Source organism: Felis catus, chromosome A2 (genome assembly GCF_018350175.1).
Source record: "Felis catus isolate Fca126 chromosome A2, F.catus_Fca126_mat1.0, whole genome shotgun sequence".
Lineage (NCBI taxonomy): Eukaryota > Metazoa > Chordata > Mammalia > Carnivora > Felidae > Felis > Felis catus.
This window is the reverse complement of record NC_058369.1, coordinates 3789744-3808271: the sequence shown is the minus strand read 5'-3', so window position 1 is coordinate 3808271 and position 18528 is coordinate 3789744. Positions and strand designations below refer to the sequence as shown.

General features: G+C 66.8%; 1 protein-coding gene across 13 annotated transcripts in view; it reads right to left on the bottom strand.

Moving 5' to 3' along the window:
• Positions 1-18528, bottom strand: part of LOC101091764 (E3 ubiquitin-protein ligase UHRF1) — a 177686-nt gene that overhangs the window by 14005 nt on the left and 145153 nt on the right. For 7 of the 13 annotated variants that reach the window (XM_045044228.1, XM_045044236.1, XM_045044230.1 and 4 more), the window contains 5 exons: positions 10142-10243; positions 9557-9756; positions 2326-2577; positions 1628-2079; positions 1286-1406 (listed from right to left, as the gene is read on the bottom strand). In XM_045044228.1, coding sequence (XP_044900163.1) covers positions 1286-1406; positions 1628-2079; positions 2326-2577; positions 9557-9756; positions 10142-10243 — 1127 coding nt within the window. The remainder of the gene's footprint in view (positions 1-1285; positions 1407-1627; positions 2080-2325; positions 2578-9556; positions 9757-10141; positions 10244-18528) is intronic. The other 6 variants (XM_045044242.1, XM_045044243.1, XM_045044232.1 and 3 more) reach the window with 5 other exon arrangements.

Here is an 18528-nt window from a genome sequence, read left to right as displayed (position 1 = left end):
GGCCCAGACGGTCTCACAAGAAAGCGCCAGAGGGGCTGGTGGGGGAGGCCTTGGAGGCACTTTCTGGAAAGGTGACGCTACAGTCTTTCAAACAGTAAGGCCACGTCTGGCCCCCCTGTGAGCTTCCCTTGCCCTTGGGGGCCCTGGCCCTGCCGTCCCAGGTGCTTCCAGAGCCCCTCCTCCCCCCGGCCCTCAGATCAGATGGGGAAAGGGACGGAGCCGCCCAGACGACCGGGCACAAATTCCACATAAAGAAAGGCCGACGCTGAGGATGAAAACCTGGCTTAGCGGGATTTCTGCCGGAGGCCTCGACCCTGGCTCTTGGCTCCCCAGGTTTGTTCCAATCTCCCTACAGTGGCCTGGCCACAGGACAGGTCACGGTGCGACTCTGGGGACAGCTGCCCTCCCCACTCCCCCCTCCCCCCCGATGTTGGCGTGGCACTGCTCCTATGGGCACAGCCCTGTGATCGCCTAACGGCAGAGTCATTTCTCAACCCCAGACACTGGCGGGGGGGGGGGGGGTGCGGCCGGCGCGGTGCTCGCTTGCTGGCCTGCTCTGCAAATGTTCTAGAAGCCTACTCTGCACCAGGCATCCGAGCAGACCCTGAGCCCTGAGCCCCTGAGAGGGAGAGGCACGGTCCTTGCCCACCTGGGGGCTGCACGGGGGGCCACGGGAGCGGGGGCAGGGGCGGGGGCAACCCCCCCAGGCCTGGGGGAAGGAGCCTCTGCCAGGAACAGCACCTGCTCGGCTCTGACGAGAGCAGGTGCGCGGCGGGTAAAACCACAGGCAAAACGTGCCACATCAGCAGTAACCCAGCCTCGGCATTCCCAGCACCCGCCACGGGTTCAGCACCACGGGCTCAGCACCACGGGCACGCTCCGTAGGCACTGGCTCCGTGCGCCTTCCCGGCAGAACGCCCCACGGGGCCGGCAGCCCTCAGTTTACAGATGGGGAGACTGAGTTATAGAAACGTTAAAAGTGTGGGCTGTGGTTGGAGCCCCAGGACCTGCGCCCTGCCCCTCCTAGGCCACGTTGTGCGTTTCAGGCCCTGGCCCCGGCACAAAGCGCGCACCCCAAGGTGGGAAACAGCGAACGGGGGTGGCGGCAAGGCCTTGGGGTGGTCAGGCCGGACTGTGGGGAGCACTGCAGGAGGAGCGGGGGCTACTCAGTCCAATATTCCGTGCAGGGGTGGGGGTCTGGGGGCCCGACTTCGGTCGGTGGTGGGGCAGGCAGCGGAGGGAGGCCAGGGCACGGGCCACCGGGGGAACAGGCGCCCTCGCTCACCCTCGTCACTCGAGGCCTCCTGCTTGACCACGGTCAGCGGGGAGCGGGTGGGTGGCTTGCCCAGGGGGTGGCGTCTGCTTTTCTTGATTTCCATCTTCAATTTGGAAAATGTGGACGGTGCCTGGAATGCAGGAGAAGAAGCATCTGGGGAGGGCATGGCTCTGACACCCCGAGCAGAGCCCGGAGTCCCCAGCCGTGGGATCAAGGCCCCAGGAAGGGCTGGCCGGGAGCTACTGTGGTTCCTCTGGGATGCACCGAGGGGGCTGGTTCAGGCGAGCAGGGCCGTGGTGGGAGCACCGGGCAGGTGGGAGCCCCCAGGGACCTCCGCGGACACCCCCCTACCTGCACCTCGCCGGCTCTGCTATCCTCCTCGGGACCCGTCAGCTCCATGGGGGCCGCCTGTTCCTTCCAGGTGGGGCCCCTCTGGGCAAAGTGCTCAAAGGCCTGCTGGCAGGACACGCGGCCCTTGTCACACAGCGTGCTGGGCCGCGGCACCACATACAGCATGGGGATGATGGGGCGTGGCTTCACCTCTGGCTCCTCGCCAGGTGCCTCGGGGGGCACGACGTTGAGAGGCGGTGGGGGGGGGTTCTCCTCGGCTGGTGCGGGGCCCGGGGCCAGCGCTGGGGACTCCAGCAGGGGTGGCAGCCTGGGTGCCTCCTCGGCGGGGAACTGGGCGGGTGGGGGCGGCGGCAGCTGGGGCAAGAGGGCGTGGTGGGGGTGCAGGGGACCATAGCTCTTTTTCTTCCTGTCGCTCTTGGCCTTGGCTGGCCGCAGCTTGCCCCTTCCGTCTTCTGCGGGGAAAGAGGAAGAGACCGGTCGGTGCCGAGGCCAGCAGCCACACACCCTCCTGCGAGCCCCCCAGAGAAGAGCCACATTGTGGTCCGGACTCCTGCAAAGCCGGGGGGGTGGGGGGGACTGCTCCAAATGTCATCAAGGAGCGGGACGGGCGCAAGGCAGTACCCAGCTTTTGTAGATTTCTACACATAAAGCATACGTCCTGTGGAATTTGTTTTAAAGCGAAACCTCAAACCCCAAACCGTGAAAAGTGGTCGCTTGAGCAGAACTGGAGAGCCTGCTGGGCCTGGAGGGCCACCCCCGAGGGCCGGTGCTGGGGGATCTCCGGCAGGTGGCAGGGCAGGGCGGGAGCCAGGCCAGGGGTGTCTTCAGTGGTGTTTTAACTGGGGGCCAGCACATCAGAGAAAACCGAATGGATGAGCAAACGTCTGGTGGAATCACAGTCCCCAAAGATGCCCGCGTCCTGCGAATGTGGAGCCTGACGTGGCGGGAGGCTGCGGAGGAGTTAACGATCGTAGGACAGGAGAAGGTTTGGATGGGCCCAGCGTACTAACGGGGATCCTCAGAAGCCCAGGATCTTTCCCAGCTGTGGCCGGAGGCAGAGGGACCCGCGGAAGAAGGGTCAAAGACACCCTGGCCCGCTGGCTTTGATGATGGAGGAGGGGCCCCAAGCCGAGGATGCGGTGCCTCCAGAAACGGGGAGAGGCAAGGAACAAACACACTCTCCCCCGGAGACCCGGGCAGGGGCCAGCTCTGCCTTGTTTCGGCCCCGTGCGACCCGGGCCAGCTGCTGCCCTCCCGGTGCCAGAACGTACGTGTGAGTCTGAGGTCACAGTCACGGAAGCCACAGGGAACTCTGTAGGTCGTGACCCCCGTGAGGCCTGCCGTGCTCAGGACGAGGCATCGGGGACCCCTGCCCTCAAGGACATAACCAGCCTGGTGGCCCACTGGAGCACGGAGCCCACAGCACAGTGAGCCCTGGAACCCCCGGGCCTTGCCTGCCCCAATGGAGAATGGGCACACGAGCTCAGGCCCTCGTCTGCATGTCCCAGGTCCCCAGGGGCAAGATGTCACACAAGCGGTGACGGCAGAGGCTGCCTGGTCTGCCTAGGCCCGAGGGCCTCCTGGGGAACCCGGGAGGAGCTGGTCGCCCTGCTGAGGGTACTCGTGAGGCCGGGGGTACCTACGGTCTGGGTCTCCCTGAACCGGCCCGGGGACAATAAGGATACACGGGGGGCCAGGCTTCCCTCCCTCTCCAAGAAAGCAGCCACCAAGGTGAAGCACCTGCGTTCTGGTTTGCAACAGGGCCCCGTTTCACCTCTGGCCGCAGAAACCCATCTACGTGACCTTGAAAGAGGTGAGGCTCCCAAGGGGAGGGTATTTCACGTCACCCTTGACCTGTGCCGACCCAGGAAGCCGGCAAGCATGGACGTCCCATCCTGCAGACAGCCAGCCCCAACCGCTGGGACGGAGCCAAACTGCCGACTCGCCCCCCCCCCCCCCCCGGCAACACCCCACGGCCTCTGGGAGTAGTGGAGGCTCCAGGCCAGGCCCCCTCCCCTCTCCTCCCCTCTCCTCCCCACTGCTCCCCATCTGCAGGCCACAGCCCTGCCCTGGCTGCAGGGATGGCCCGAGGCCTGAGCACTCCGAGGGCCGAGGGCCGTGGGACTCCTCCCCCTCCCTGTGCCGCCGCCCCCCCTGCAGGAGCCCCAACTGCTCCCGAGGCCCCCCTCCTGCCTGCGCCTCATGAATAGTTATCTGGCTGAGGAAAGCACATAATAGACGTTCTCTGCTCTGCAGACAAAACCATTTCTCCCCCACAGACGCGGGGCTTGGATGGCTATGAAAGGTCGCCCGTGGAGGTGGGAGAAGCGTCTGGGGTGGAGGCTGGGGGGGAACATGGAGGTGCAGGGAGAGGAGGTGGAGAGACAGTGTGGGAGGGAAGAGGCTCGAGGTGGGGAAGACACGTCGGGGGGGGGGGAGAGGCGTGGGGGGCAAGCCACGTGGCTGGGGGGGGGGCCCGAGCAGGGAGAGACGTGGGGAAGTCGTGGCAGGGGTGGGGAGACGCAGAGGAGGGGACGTGCCGGGGGCAGGGACACACCTGGCGGGAGAGACGTGGTGGGGGGGTGACCCAGGGCCCCAGGGGCGAGCGGCGAGGCAGGTCAGGGCTGCACGCGGCCCTGCTGCTACTGCTGATCTACAGAAAGGGCGACGAGGCTGTCCTCCTTGTGGAAGACGCGCTTTCTGATAAACGGCTCTGTTCTCTAAGGAAGCGCGACACTCCCACCCTGACGGCGCAAACCTACCAAACGGAACCCCAGCCGAGCTCTCCCCAGCCGGAGGACAGTGGGACCCACTTACTGTCTCTTTACTGTCAAGCAAGAGGCCCTACTGTCGAAGAAGAACACGCCGGGCCTCTTCCCATCTTGCGGGCTCTAGGAAACCGAGGGGGGACACACCCAGGGGACCGTTAGGGGACGAGCCAGTGGCCAGGAAGGACACGTGGGTGCTCAGGGCTCTGTCCTTGCCGGGGGGACCGCCGCAGGGCCTCCCCCTGGGGACCCCATCAAGCCCCTCACCTGCCTGGGCCTGAGGGAACCCTGACACGGAGCAGGGGACAGTCACACGGGCGGGGCTGAGGGTCCCGGCCAGGGATCTCCCCCGCCTGTGAGCCTGTCCCCTCCTCCCTCGAGAATGGCAGGGACCGCCCCCCACCACCACCCCAAGCTGAGGACGTCCCAGCACCTCACGGGCCACGGTAAGTCACAGCCAAGAACCCCCCACCTTCAGATCTGAAAGGCCTGCCTGGTTGGGGAGCTCACGGCTGGGGCACCGAAGTTCCCCAAGCGGAGCGCGCCCGAGTTCCAGGCGGGTCTGGGGCCCTGAGCTCAGCGGCGCTGCCCGCTGCCCGAGGAAGGGGGGTGGGGCACCACCAGGGCGGTGCTCCCAGGCTGCTGCCAGCTTTGGGGACCACCCCCAGGCCTGGGAGGGCTGGTCCGGTCCCCAGACTCCACCCTCCTCCTGTGTGGAACCTGAGGCAGGGCACACCCGTGGCACAGACACCTGGCTGGACTGTGCTGGGGGCGGGTGTCCTGTGGGAAGGACACGTGTCCAAGTGCCACTCACGGCCCCTCAGAAACGGGCCTCCACTCACTGCCGGGCGCGGCTGCCTCTGCCGTCCTGCCCTAGCGCCAATCGCACCCGGTCGGGCCACCCCGGGCACCTGCTGCTTCCACGACCGTGGGCCAGCCCTGCCCCTTCCCCGACCCCCTGGGCTGTGAGGCCCTGAGAGGCCAGGCCCCGGGGTCTAGAGCCAGCCTGGCCCTCGGGGTGGGGTCCCTCGCGGCACGCTGTACCCGGGAGGAGGGACAGCTCGATGGTGGGACGGGCGCTGCCCCCGCTGTGAGAAGGCACAGCGGCCATACTAACTAGCCACAGGCGGGGCGAGCTCCCCCAAGAGGACCATGACCCTCCAGGAGGAGGGAGCCCCTGATGGCCCAGCCAACATGGGCTGCCTTCCTACCTCGCTCGTGCTCGGGACCCCCGGGTCCAGGCCCCACAGGGCAAGGCTCTTCCTGCACCGCCTGTCCCGGCCCCTCCCAGCCCTGAGGAGGCTTCCTCCCCGGGACACGGAGTCCCGCCAGCCCTGCTCCTGCGTGCGCAGGGCCCCCTCCTCTCCTGCCCTCCGCCTTCCCCGGGACGTGGACGCGGTGTGTGAGTGACAGCGTTCACTGTTCTCCCTCCGCAAACCCAAAGCAAAATGCCCCACTGCTGGCGAACAGCACGATCCCCAGCACTTACGGCTCTTGGGGACATTAAGCTTGGATATTAAAGGAAGTCTGGAAAGCACTTTAAGATCTTCCACTCGTTCCTACGACGTGCGTTTGCCATCACCCCTGACTGTGAGCACTTGTTTACTCAACGCGTTCAAAGTTTTCTGCTCCAAGGGCTCAGGAGACGCCTCATAGGACGCCTCTGACTGAGGCACAGGGCTCTCGGCCGTGGCGGCCACATCCAGCACCCCAGAGGGACGGCTTCCTCTCCAAAGCGGCCACCCCCTACCAGATCCTCCCTCCTCCCGGCCCTGGCAGGGAGCACGGATGGTGCATCTGGAATTGGGGGGGGGGAGGTGAGCAAACACCACCCCAACTTCCTGGGGTCCACGCACCCCGGGAAGCTGATGGGGTCCCAGGGAAGGAGTGGGGAAGAGGCAGCAGACGCTGGAAGGAGGCTGCACGGCCCTTCTACGTGGCCCACGGTTGGGCTGGGGATTCCACGAGTTACCCCCAGAGGACCCCAGAGCCCCTGCTTTAGGCAGCAGCCGTCTCGGAACAGGAAAGCCAGGGAAGAGCCGGAGACTCACGGGGAAAGCGGACTTGACGGGGCATCTCTTGGCATCTCAAGACCGAGGGAGGCCAGGCCCCAGGCGTCACCGGGATGGGACTGGGCAGGAGCAGCCGAGAGCCAGTGAGACCCCAGGCGGTGGGAGTGGCTGGGATACGTAATCCCCAGGTTAGGACAAAGATCTGTTGAAATTAACTAAATGAAGAAGACAGTCCTTATCCCCTTGCTAAGCAATTAGGGAAACCGTCTCAAGTCGCAGGTGCCTGAGTACATCTGTCTCCCCACAAGGCCCCCCATCCAGCCTCAGGCCAACGGCCCCTCGCGTCTGCTCCGGAGGGAGGAGACGGACCAGCGGACGTGGAGGCAGCTTTGACTCTTCCCAGGAGGCCCCACTGGAACCCTGGTCTCTCCTGACCCTCTGAACTGCTCGGCCAAGGAGCCCCCCATCCAGCCCCAGCTGGACCCGGGAAGCCATCTCCACTCAGGCAAAAAGCCACTTCAAGCTAAAACCCAGTTCCACAGGCAGCTCGTCCCCACGCACTGGCAACTGGCAGGGTGTCTCTCGTTCAACCCCCGACGGCCCTGACGGTGAGTGAGGACCCAGCCACACCAAGGGGGCAACTCGGCCAGAGTCACGGGGGACAGCCGGAGGCAGGGCGAGGGCGGGCCCGGGGCCCCGAATCCCCGCCTCCGTCTCCTCCCACCCGCGTGCTCTGCCCAGAACCCACCCCGCCCCAGGGCGCAACCCTGGGAGGACGGCCCACATCCCCTGCCCAGGCCCAGACCGCAGAGCGCGGCCTGCCCAGCTGGGAACAGACCACTGACTGCTCCGGCCCTTGCCAGCCCCGCCAGGGACACCCCACCCAGTCTCCCAACTCCTCGGGCGGAACCCCAAACCGGCCGTATTCCTGGCTCCCCTCTCACTCTCCCTGCAGACCCACGGCCCCCAGGGTCAGATGCGAACCCCAGAGCCCACGTCTGAGAAATCTTCATCTGCCCAACACGGCCCAGCCTCCGGCCGCCGGCCACCTCTCACGGGACGGGTACTCAGTCACGAGCGTTTGTTCGGTTGCAGCGCACGCGTGACGGGGGTGCAGGGCCTAGAGGACCCCCTGCTGGTGATACCCATGTACCCCGGGGGCCCACCGGCAGGGAGCCCCTTGGGGCAGCCAGGTGCTCTGTTTCCCCGCTGGCTTCAGCCTTGCTTTCTTCCCGTTATGGGCCAAACCGGCTCCCGTGTTCCCGCTGTGAGGTCCTAGCCCTGGCTGGCCCCGGAACGTCAGAACGCGGCCTGACTTGGAACCGTCACTGCAGATGGCGCGAGATGAGGTGCGTCAGGGCGGGCCCTGATCCCACACCACCAGTCTCCGCCAAGGGGTGGGGAAGCGTGGACAGAGACGCGCCCACAGAGACAGAGACGGGGAGAAGGGCAGGAGGACCCGAAGGCGGCGGCCACCGGCCACGGGGCGGGGCCCGGAACAGACTCTCCCTCACAGCCTCAGAAGGAGCCGGCTCCGCCCACACCTCGAACTTGGGCTTCTGGCTTCCGGGGTGCTTCGTCCCGGCAGCGTCGGCGGGCTCACGTTCTCCGTGCACAACGCGCCATCCGGCTCGGCGTGTGCTCCGAACTTGAATTAAACGGGACGCAGTGTGTGACACCCGAGCGACGTCTGAGACTTGCTCCTGGGGCCAGGAGCGGTGGCCTTCCCTTCTGCCACCTGCACGGCCGAGGGGGTGTCCTCGCTCCCGTCCCGTCCGATCGGGCAGCCTGACCTCTGGCGGCCCCTCTCCCTCCGTCTGTGCTTGGGGAGCACCCGGAAACCCTGCGGGGACCCTGAAGGGGCCGCGAGAGCCTGCGTGGCATTTGGAGGAACCCGTGTCGTCGCGTCGGGGAGCTCTCCGGTAAAGGTCTCGTTTTGCCGCTAGGTCTCCTCCAAGGAGCCAACGCGAGGTGGCTGCTGGCATCCCAAGCAGCGTCTTCTGGAGAATCACCTCTCTCCGGCTCACCCGAAGCCTGGCCGGCCCTACGGCTCAGCCGCCGACCCGCTTCCGTGCAGGCGACCGTGCCCACGCCGACAGCGGCGAAGTCGTCCTCCTCTCTAGTCGGGACGCCTGTCCTCGCCCCGCCCCGCCCTTCTGGGCCGTCTAGACCCCCCCCCCCCCCGCCCTGACCGTGAACCTCGAAAGCTGTGCCAGGATGTGTGAGATGCTCCAGCATGGCCTCACCGGACAAACTCCAGTCACACAGGTGCTCTCCAACCGGAGCCCTGACCACCAGCCTGTGTGCGCACGGCGGGGGGGGGGGGGGGGCGCGGGGCTGCCGTGGCCTGTCTGCCAAGCGGCCCCTCGTCCAGGCCCCAGGCTGCGCCCCGGGGCAGCCCCCTTGGATGTCACGTCATCTCTGACACGAGCCACGCGGCATCCCGGCGAGCGTACGAGACGGGCCGAACGGCCAGCCGCCAGGAGGGACACCGCCTGTCCGAGGTGTGCCTCCCCCCCACCCAGGGGGGTCCGCCATCCAGCCCGGCCCGGCCCTTCCTTCGTACCCGGGGAGCACCTGCGATGGGTGCACAGGTGGGCAGCGAAAGCCGTCGGCGGGCGAGCGAAAACGGCCACAAAGCAGCAGCACGGACCACAGCGGGGCGGGGGACCTCTAAAGCGCTCACGTGCCGCCACTCCACGCCGAAAGGGCCTCGGACGGTGTACGGGGCGCGTTTCCGGGACCCCTCCCCAGCACAGCCCCGGGTGCACCCTCACGTCGGAAGCCAGCCGGCCGGGCGAGGGTCCAAACCTGCTGCGCACACGCACGCGTGTCTGGCCGCAAACAGCAAGCTGCCCTCTGACTTGAGGGACAGAGAACACGTCCGTCACGGGCCGAGTGCCTGTGTCCCCCCGGCTGGTGCCCAGGGATGGCATCCGGAGGTGCCGGGGTGATGAGGCCGGGCCCTCGCGAATCGAACCGAGGCTGGAGAGCCCCCGAGTGTACGTTTCTGTGAGACCCCCCGCCCCCCCCTCCCGCCGACTGGGCAACTGGACCGGACCCTCCAGAGCAGGGACTCTGCAGGCACAGCGGATGCTGGCTTTTCCACCAGCCGAGGCTCAGGAAGGAGACCCTCGGCCACAACTGACCTTCTGCGGCCTCGGCCTCCCGGCCCTGCGGTGGCGTCGGCTGGGGCTCCTCCTCTTCCTCCTCGGGGTCGGCCTCCTGTGAGGTCTCCTCCTTCAAGCCGCCAGCCTCCTCCAGGAGGGCGGCCCCGGCGGCCCCCTCCCCTGGGGACTTGGGGTCTTCCGGCTTGGGCTTCTTGGGCTGGCTCCGTTTCCGGTGGGACCTGGGGAGGGACAGTCATCAGCCAGAAGGCCAAGTGACAGGGAGGAGCCCCGTCTGAGCCGCCCCACCACCCAGCTGGCAGAATGGAGCCCCGGACGGCATCCCAGGGGCCGTCACGGGGCCAGCAGAGCTGGCTCAGGGGCAGGTGGGGGGACAGGCCCGGGGGGCCGTGTGGGGCAGAGCGGGTGCTGATGACCGGGGAAGGGGGAGTGGTGGGGGGCAGGGGCAGGGGAGGGGGAGGGGGACAGGCCTGGGGACCACATGGGGCGGAGCGGGTGCTGATGACCGGGAGGGGGGATGGCGGGGGCTGGGGCAGAGCCGCTGTGAGGGGGGGCGGAGGCAGGGTGGCGGTGGAGATGCCTGCGCACAGGGACAGGTGCACTTACGGCGGCCCCGGCCTCCTGGTCTGCTCTTTCTTCCTTTCTAGACTGGCCTTTCTGTCCTCCTCAGTCTTTCTCCAGTGTCTGTTTTCTTTCAGACTAATTTGTCTAGAATGTAAACGTCAGGGAGTTTTTCTCTAGCACCTGTGCTGACTCCCCGGACGCCTCATCTAAGGGCCTGGCTTCGGGCACCAGCCGTCCCCGTCCCCCTGCTCTGTGTCCCTCACTCGAACGAGCTGCGGAGGCCCCTGCTCGCCTGTCCCCAGCCGGCCTCCGGGGCAGGGCCCAGCCTCGCTCGGGGACGCAGCTCTCTGGGGGCGGCCCTCGGCCCCGAGTGAGAAGTCGCCTGAGGCTTAGCTCTGGCTTCTCAGTGCAAACCAGACAGAATCGGTTATAAAGGAAAAAAAGACCGTGACCAGGGTGGGTGGGCCACCACGTCAGAGGCCAGGGCCTCCCTGTCCGGCTCTGGGGACTTTGCAAGGAGGGGAGAGAAGTGGGTTTTAGGCTGACACCAAGGCGTGTGACGGGCCCAGGAGCAGAGGCAGAGGCCGGGGCGTGGAGAAGCCCGCGCCGGGTGGGTCACCGGCGTCCTGCAGGGGTTGAGGGGACAGCCAGCCCTACGGGGTCTCAGACTCAAGGCCTCATCGCCTCCAAGCCTTTCTTCCCCCTCAGTGTCAGCAATGCCGACGGGAGGCTATGGCTGCGGCTTCCCGTCCCCCAGGGGCTCTCGGTCTGGCCCCAGTGAGGTCGGTTTGGACACGGGGTCCTATTGGGGGGGGGGGTCCCTGTAGCGGTCACACCTCCAAGGATCAAGAGGTCACCCAGCAAAGCAGGGCCACCTGACTGGGGCCGGGAGGGGGCCCGGGGAAGCCTTGAGGGCTCCCGATGCCAGAACCCCCACCTCCCACCCAGGGGGTGCCCACCACCGCCCCGCTGTCCCAGGACACGGGCTCCTGACAGCTGCCTCGCCACCTCGCCCCGCGCCTGCGGCCGGGGGGAGGGGGGGCCTCTCCTGACTGTCCCCTAATGCTGACTGCCCTGGTCCTTCCCACTGCTCGGCTGCCTCGCTCGAGAGCCCCAGGCGATGCCAGGCTGACGGGCCCCGGGTGATGTTCGCACGTGAGCCACTCCGATGACCAAAGGCGGGGAGCAGGGAGCATTCCGGGAGAGGGAGCGTCATGGGCGGAGGCATGGCATCACACACATCATGGCGTGCACGGGGCGCTGCGGGGGGTGCGGGGTGGGGTGGGCGAGAGGACACGCGGGCAAGGATCCAGGCAGGAGGGGGCGCGGGAGCCAGGGGGCCGGGGGGGGGGGGGCGGGGAACGCACTCTACCACCACAGAGCCCCTGGGGCCTCCGGGCGGAGCGACTCTGGGAGAGGCGGGCCCAAGCCCCAGGACAGCAGCACGGCCCAGCTGCCACCGGAGGAGGGGCTTCTCTCCAGGCCTGAGGACGCCGCAGGGCAGGGGGCCCACAGGCGAACCCCCACGCTGGCCCCAGGCAGCAGCCAGCGGGAGGGTGTCCTCCCACTGTCAACTCACCTGGCCTCGGTTTCCCGCAGCTGCCCGGCTCCTCGGCTCCCCTCCTACCCACCCCCCCACCCGACCCCGGAACCAGAGGCCGCTCCCGATGCCGCCGGCCACTCCCAGGGCGGACCGGGGGGGGGGGGGGTGGTCCTGTCTGTGCCAGGGAGCCTAGACCTTCCTGGGCCCCCAGAGCATCCTGGACTCAGAGCCCCGGGCGCCCCCAGCCCCCCAAGCACCACTGGGCCTCGGCTAGTGTGGAGACCCCCAGGACGGGTGGCACCAGGCAGACGGGCAGAGGCAGAAGGCCACCCTCTGCGGCGGACTAGGAAAAGCGAGCTGAAGGTCAGCGTGCAAAGACAGCCCTGCTTTGTGAAAACGTCAGTTGGGAGAACTGGTGGCAGCCGGGCGGAGCCACCGGGCACTTCCGAGTCACGCAGTGCGGCCGTCGCAGCGCCCCCCGGGCCAGATCCCCAGATGGGCCGCCTTCCCTGCTTGCAGCGGTTTCTCCCCTACCGCTGCCTGCACGGCCACGCTGCCTGCCAGCAGTCACCCGGGGTGTGGCCATCCTGCCGCCACGTGCCACGTGGTGGAAAGCCTTCCTTCCGTCTTTCTGACTCTGTAGACAGCGTCCGTCCACGAGCGACGCAGCTGCCTGCCGTGTATTCTTTGCTCGCCCCTCCTAGAGTCGGTCATCGGCCCGTCTCAGATGCTTGGCTTTCCAGGCGACCCCAAGCTCCTGGTGTGGCCTCTGACGCAGGGTGTCCCACGCTCCTTGGTGACACCTGGGGGCCTGTCCCCTTGAGACTGCCTTGGACTTGCCTGGGTGGGATCCAGGTCCCTCGATCTGACGACCTTCTTGGTTGATGCCCTTGTTTAGTTGGAGCATATCCTCCAGGAGCTTCCTCAGTAAGGAAGGGAAATTGAGGCTTTAGAGATCTAGAAAGATCTTTATCCCCTTGCATACTGAGTTGGTAATTTTGCTAGGTTTTGTTTTTTGTTTTTTGAGAGAAAGCGCGAGTAGGGGAGGGGCAGAGAGAGAATCCCAAGCAGGCTCCTCACTGGCAGCGCAGCGCCCGACGTGGGGCTTGAAATCACGAACCGCGACATCATGACCTGAGCCGATATCAAGAGTTGGACACTCAACCCACTGAGCCACCCGGGCGCCCCGGCTGGGTACGTACTTTCCGGTTGGAAATTGTTTCCCTTCCAATTTCTGAAGGCCTTGTTCCTTCGTGTGTTGGCTCGTAGCATCATGGGTGCAAAGTCCAATGTCTTTAGGGTCTCTTGTTCTTTACATGGGCCTGGCCGTTCCTTCCAGAAGCTTCTGGGATCTTCTCTTTAACCCAGAGCTGTGAAGCTGCACAGTGACGTGTGCATAGTGTGGGTCATTCTCGTCCTCCGTGCCCGACTCGGAACTCTGCGAACGCAACGCTTGGGTGCCAGGCAATGTTCTTTTCTCTCTGCCCAAAGCTCCTGGCAGAGGCCGGAGCTGCTCAGGGAGCCTCTGCTGTCCGATGCCCCGTCCTCTGCTCGACCCCTCGGCTCTGGGAGACTCCTCAAGCCGACTCCCGGCTCACCTCTCCCTCCGCCCGCCCGCCTGGAGCCAGGTCTTTCTGAGCTGCGGGCTCCTCCTTGCCTGCAGTCGCGCCCGGGAGGGTCAGGTGGCCGGCGGCTCCCCGCTCTTGTCTCTCACTGGAGAGGCCGACTGGCACGCCACCTTCTGCCGACTCTCAACCCGAGCCCCGCGACGCCTCGCACTCGGCCTCCAGCCCACCGGAGTCCCCGGCGTGTCTCCCGGGCCTTTCCAGAGAGCGCCACGAAGGCGGACCCGCTTGCCCACCCTTTCCTTCCTGCCAAAGTCTGTGGGCGCTGCTCAGCAGCCGCCCTCCCTCTGCCGTTCTCGGTCACTCCTCCGGGCTCCCGGCGGTGGTTTCAGGAGAGGGTGGAGGAGAACATGAATTTACCGGCCAGGCCTGACTGGGCGTCCCTGCCGTGGGTTCCTACGAACTGATTACTGGGACCGAGTCCAAATACCTACACTAATATTTTCAATACGGAAGCAGGTTCTTGGGATCGCCGACGGCAGGAGAGGCGGGGTGGGGGTCTCCTCTTGGACCCCCGCCCGTGCAGCAGGCCGGGGGAAGGGCTCCTGGTCTGGTCAACAGAGGGGCCCAGAGCACCCAAGGCGCCAGCTCTCACAGGACCGGCCGCCGCCCAGGGTCTCTACCTCCACAGAGGACCCTCAGGCCACGGCAAGGGCCCCGGGGCCAGCACGGCTGCTGCGTCTGGGCACAGGGGGCTGCGAGCTCTGTGCCCAAGGTCCTTCTCCCCACCGCCTGGCCCCAAGACACTCTCCCCCTTTCCCTCCAGCACTCCACGCCCCCAGAGACAGGCAGGCCTGCGGCACCTAAAGGATCTCACCTTCAAGAAACTAATCGCGCTGTGGGGAAGGTGCATATCACACACCTCCTGGAACACACGGTTGGTGCAGAGCGCTTCTGGAAGCACTCGTCAGAAGTAACAAGGGGCCGAGAGGAAAAGGCAGCGTGTGCACCCGCAGGGGGACCGCTCGTTCGGAACGGGAGGAGGAAGAACACGGAGACGCCGGCCTGGGCTCAGCGCCAGGCTCCACGGGGGCCTGAGGCGCCCAGGCAAGGGTCCTCCCGGTGCTCAGGGACCGGGGGAGGGGGAGGGGGCCTTCCAGCAAGGAGCAGGGAGGTCACGGTTCATGGCGTGTGTCACCGGGCGGGGTGAACTCACACGACCAGAGTTTGGTGTGGAAGATTAACCCACAGGAGGGCGACAAGAGAGGCCCACATCACTCTCCCGGAGAGGGCAACACCTGGCTTCTGCCTGGAGACGACATCTGGGGTGCGCTGTGTGGGTGCTACCTGGAAGGCTGAAAGCCCTAGGGGGCGGCGGCCCGGCTGAGCCGGTCTGAGCAAGGACCACGGACAAGCTGCAGGTGCCAGAGGAGGCGGAGAGGCCGCGTGGGCACTCACGGATGGAGGGGGCAGCGGGCAGGAGGGGGGCGCCCCTGCACCACACCCTTGGGCAGGGGCCCCAGATGGTGTCTGGGGGCACCTGTGGTTGTCACAACCGGGGGTGCTGCTGGGTCGGGGGTGCTCCTTAACCTCAGGATGTGTCCTCCCCAGAGACTGACCTGGCCCCCAGAGTCCCCAGTGTTAAGGGGAGGGGCTCCGGTGTGAGGACAGGGCTGGCATCGCCCCGGGCTTGGGCCGGAGGGTGTTCAGGGGGTGCCATCCCGGCCGGGGCTCAGGGGGGCCGGCACAGCGGGTCGGGGCAGGGCACCAGTGGCCGGGAGAGAGTCACACGGGACTTTAAGTGTCACTGAACTCGGGCCGAGCACAGCGGCGTCCAGCTTGGCCTTGGGTCCCTAGTCAGCCTTTCTGGAGAACGGCCCCCTCAACCCGTGACTTTGAAGAAAGAGAAGGGAATCAGCTGTGTTTTCCATGTTTAAAGGCTTTAAAGACAACTATACCCTTGGGATCACGACTGATTTGTTACTCAGTCTCCCTGCAGGAGTAAAACAGCTCCCCCGGTCCGGTCGGCAGCGAGAAAGGGAGAGGCGCAAGGCAGGAACACTCCAGAAAGGAACAGTGTGGGCACGACACGACACGGGGGCCGACAAGGGGGCCAGGAGGGTGAGGCGGCGGCCGAGGCAGCGGGGCTGCAGGGCGCTTCCTCTGGCACGGAAGGTTCTGGGCTGGCAGCCCGTGGTCCCTCGTCCCGGGCAGGCTCTTCCGACAGCCTCTGATGCCACTCCGTTCCTGGCCGGGCTGCCTCTTTGCCGGCAATCCGCTCTGTTGACCAATTAGCCGGAGCCACAATCAATCAGCCATTATGCAAATGCACGTCTGGCCTGGGGGGCGGCCTCAGCAAGAAGCTGCTCTTGGCAAAGAACGCGGAGAGTGGGGAGAGGCTGACGCCGGAAATCAAAAGGACGGACAACAAAAGAAATCGGAAAAGGGAGACTCACCTTCACAAGGGCTTTCAGGAGCTGCCGGAACATTCTCAGAGAGAGGGGCCCCGGGGTGGGGGAGACACGTAGGGAGGCTGAGTCTGCCCAAGATTCGCGGTTTCACAGACGGACACGTGGGAACAAGGACAGCCCGGTCGGGGGCAGGTTGTGGACCGGCACGGCCACCCGGCCAGGATGGTTTTCCCCAGAAATAGTTCCCAGGACGTCCCCACAGTGTGTGGGAGTGCCAGCGACGGGGCTCCCCCAAGGAAGGATGTGGCCCAGCCTCCCAAGCCCTCAGCGGCCAGGCCCCAGGGAGACACAGTCCGCTGCCAGCCCGGTCAAGATCAAGCCAGAAGGGACCAAGTGGCTGCACTGGAAAAGCCTTGCTCGAGGCACAGATCCGCCAGCCTCCTAGTTTGGTGCCGCTGAGGGTGAAGGAAGTTCAGAGCACAGTGATATGATACTTTGCGGCAGGTGAAAATGATACGAAATTCCAACCTCAGCGTCCGTCGTCCGTCGATAAAGCTTTCCCCGGACACGCCAGGCTCGCTTGTGTATCGAGTGTCTATCGTCTACAGCGGCTTTCGTGGAGTCGAGTGGCCCCGAGAGACCGGCTGGCCCTTCACCACGAGGTCCCGGCTCACAGCCGGGGGCCCAGCAAGCATTTGCTGACTGGTCCGCGGGCACCAAGAAGGAATCCGGCGGAAGGCTGTCTGGGAGCACTCAGACCCGGGGAGCCCGGGTGCTCCCACAGAAAGCAAACGGACCGACGTTCTGGGCACCAGGCCGCTGCCGGGCCCTGCGGCTAGCTGTCTCTGGTTCCTGGCACCACGCTGATTTCCACCTCAGCCCAGACCTGCCCCCCGCGCCCCTACGGCCTCGGCGACACACCAGGAGGACGCTGTCGTCTTGTCCTGTCCTCCCCCACCCAATGCCAGGCAACGGGCCGGGCAGCGACTACCCTGTCCTGGAAGGGTCCACGCGGTAGAGGGGGGCCCTCTGAGCCCAAAAGGGGTGCAAAGAACTCTGCAGTCACTGCTGTCATCGCGAATCCAAACAGCACGTTTCGGCAAGTGCCAGATGAGCACCCACAGACGCAAAAAGCCCAGCCACGCTAGCTGCCGAGAAGGGACCCGCGCAGCGCCCATGCGCAGAAACAGGGCTCTCGCGCCCAGGATTGTCAGGAGAGTGACAGTCCGCACGCGTCCTCCCAGAGAGGAAACTGTGCGGCCCAAGGGCCAAAGGGCTGGCCTTCCGGGAGCTGGAGAACGAGGGGTTGGAGGGAACCTGAGACCCTGACCACACTGACGCCACCTGCCCCAAGGCCCATCGCCTGTGTTTGGGGGAAGTGGAGGCCAGAGAAACACCTGGAGAAAAAACAGGAGGAGGGCAAGAGGGGGGTTGGAAGGAAAAGGAAAGGAGGGGGGAGGTGGGGGAGAAAGGGGAAGATGGGGAAGAGGGGGAGAAGAGGGGAGTGGGGAGGGGGGAGGAGGCGGGGAGGAGGGGGGAGGAGAGAGGGAGGAGGGGGGAGGAGAGAGGGGAGGGAGGAGGGGAGGAGGGAGGGAAGAGGAGGAGGGGGAGGGAAGGGGGGGAGGCGAGGAAGAGGGGAGGGGAGGAAGGGAGGAGGGGAGGAGGGAGGGAGGAGGGAGGGGGGAGAGGGGAGGAGGGAGGGGGGAGAGGGGAGGAGGGAGGGGGGAGAAGGGAGGAGGGGAGGAGGGAGGGAGGAGGGGAGGACGGGAGGAGGAGGGGAGGAGGGGAGGAGGCGGGGAGGAGGGGAGGAGAGAGGGAGGAGGGGAGGAGGCAGGGAGGAGGTGGGGAGGAGGGGGGAGGAGAGAGGGAGGAGGGGAGGAGGCAGGGAGGAGGCGGGGAGGAGGGGGGAGGAGAGAGGGGGGAGGAGAGAGGGGGGAGGAGAGAGGGGGGAGGAGAGAGGGGGGAGGGGGGAGGAGAGAGGGGAGGGAGGAGGGGAGGAGGGAGGGAAGAGGAGGAGGGGGAGGGAAGGGGGGGAGGGGAGGAAGGGAGGAGGGGAGAAGGGAGGGAGGAGGGGAAGAGGGAGGGAGGAGGGGAGGAGGGAGGGAGGAGGGAGGGGGGAGAGGGGAGGAGGGAGGGGGAAGAAGGGAGGAGGGGAGGAGGGGAGGAGGCGGGGAGGAGGGGAGAAGGGAGGGAGGAGGGGAGGAGGCAGGGAGGAGGCGGGGAGGAGGCAGGGAGGAGGCGGGGAGGAGGGGGGAGGAGAGAGGGAGGAGGGGGGAGGAGAGAGGGAGGAGGGGGGAGGAGAGAGGGAGGAGGGGGAGGAGACAGGGAGGAGGGGGAGGAGAGGGGGAGGAGGGGGGAGGAGGGGGGGAGGAGAGGGGGAGGAGGGGGGAGGAGAGGGGGAGGAGGGGGAGGAGAGGGGGAGGAGAGAGGGAGGAGGGGGGAGGGGGGAGGAGGGGGGAGGGGGGAGGAGGGGGGGAGGGGGGAGGAGGGGAGGAGGGGAGGAGGGGGGAGGAGGGGAGGAGGGGGGAGGAGGGAGGGAGGAGGGAGGGAGGGGTGGAGGAGGGAGGGAGGAGGGGAGGAGGGGGGAGGAGGGGAGGAGGGGGGAGGAGGGGAGGAGGGGAGGAGGGGGGAGGAGGGGAGGAGGGGGGGAGGAGGGGAGGAGGGGGGAGGAGGGGAGGAGGGGGGAGGAGGGGAGGAGGGGGGGAGGAGGGGAGGAGGGAGGGAGGAGGGGAGGAGGGGGAGGAGGGAGGAGGGGGAGGAGGGGAGGAGGGGGGAGGAGGGGAGGAGGGGGGAGGAGAGGAGGAGGGGGGAGGAGAGGAGGAGGGGGAGGAGGGGAGGAGGAGGGAGGAGGGGAGGAGGAGGGAGGAGGGGAAGAGGGAGGAGGGGAGGAGGGAGGTCAGGGACAGCCTG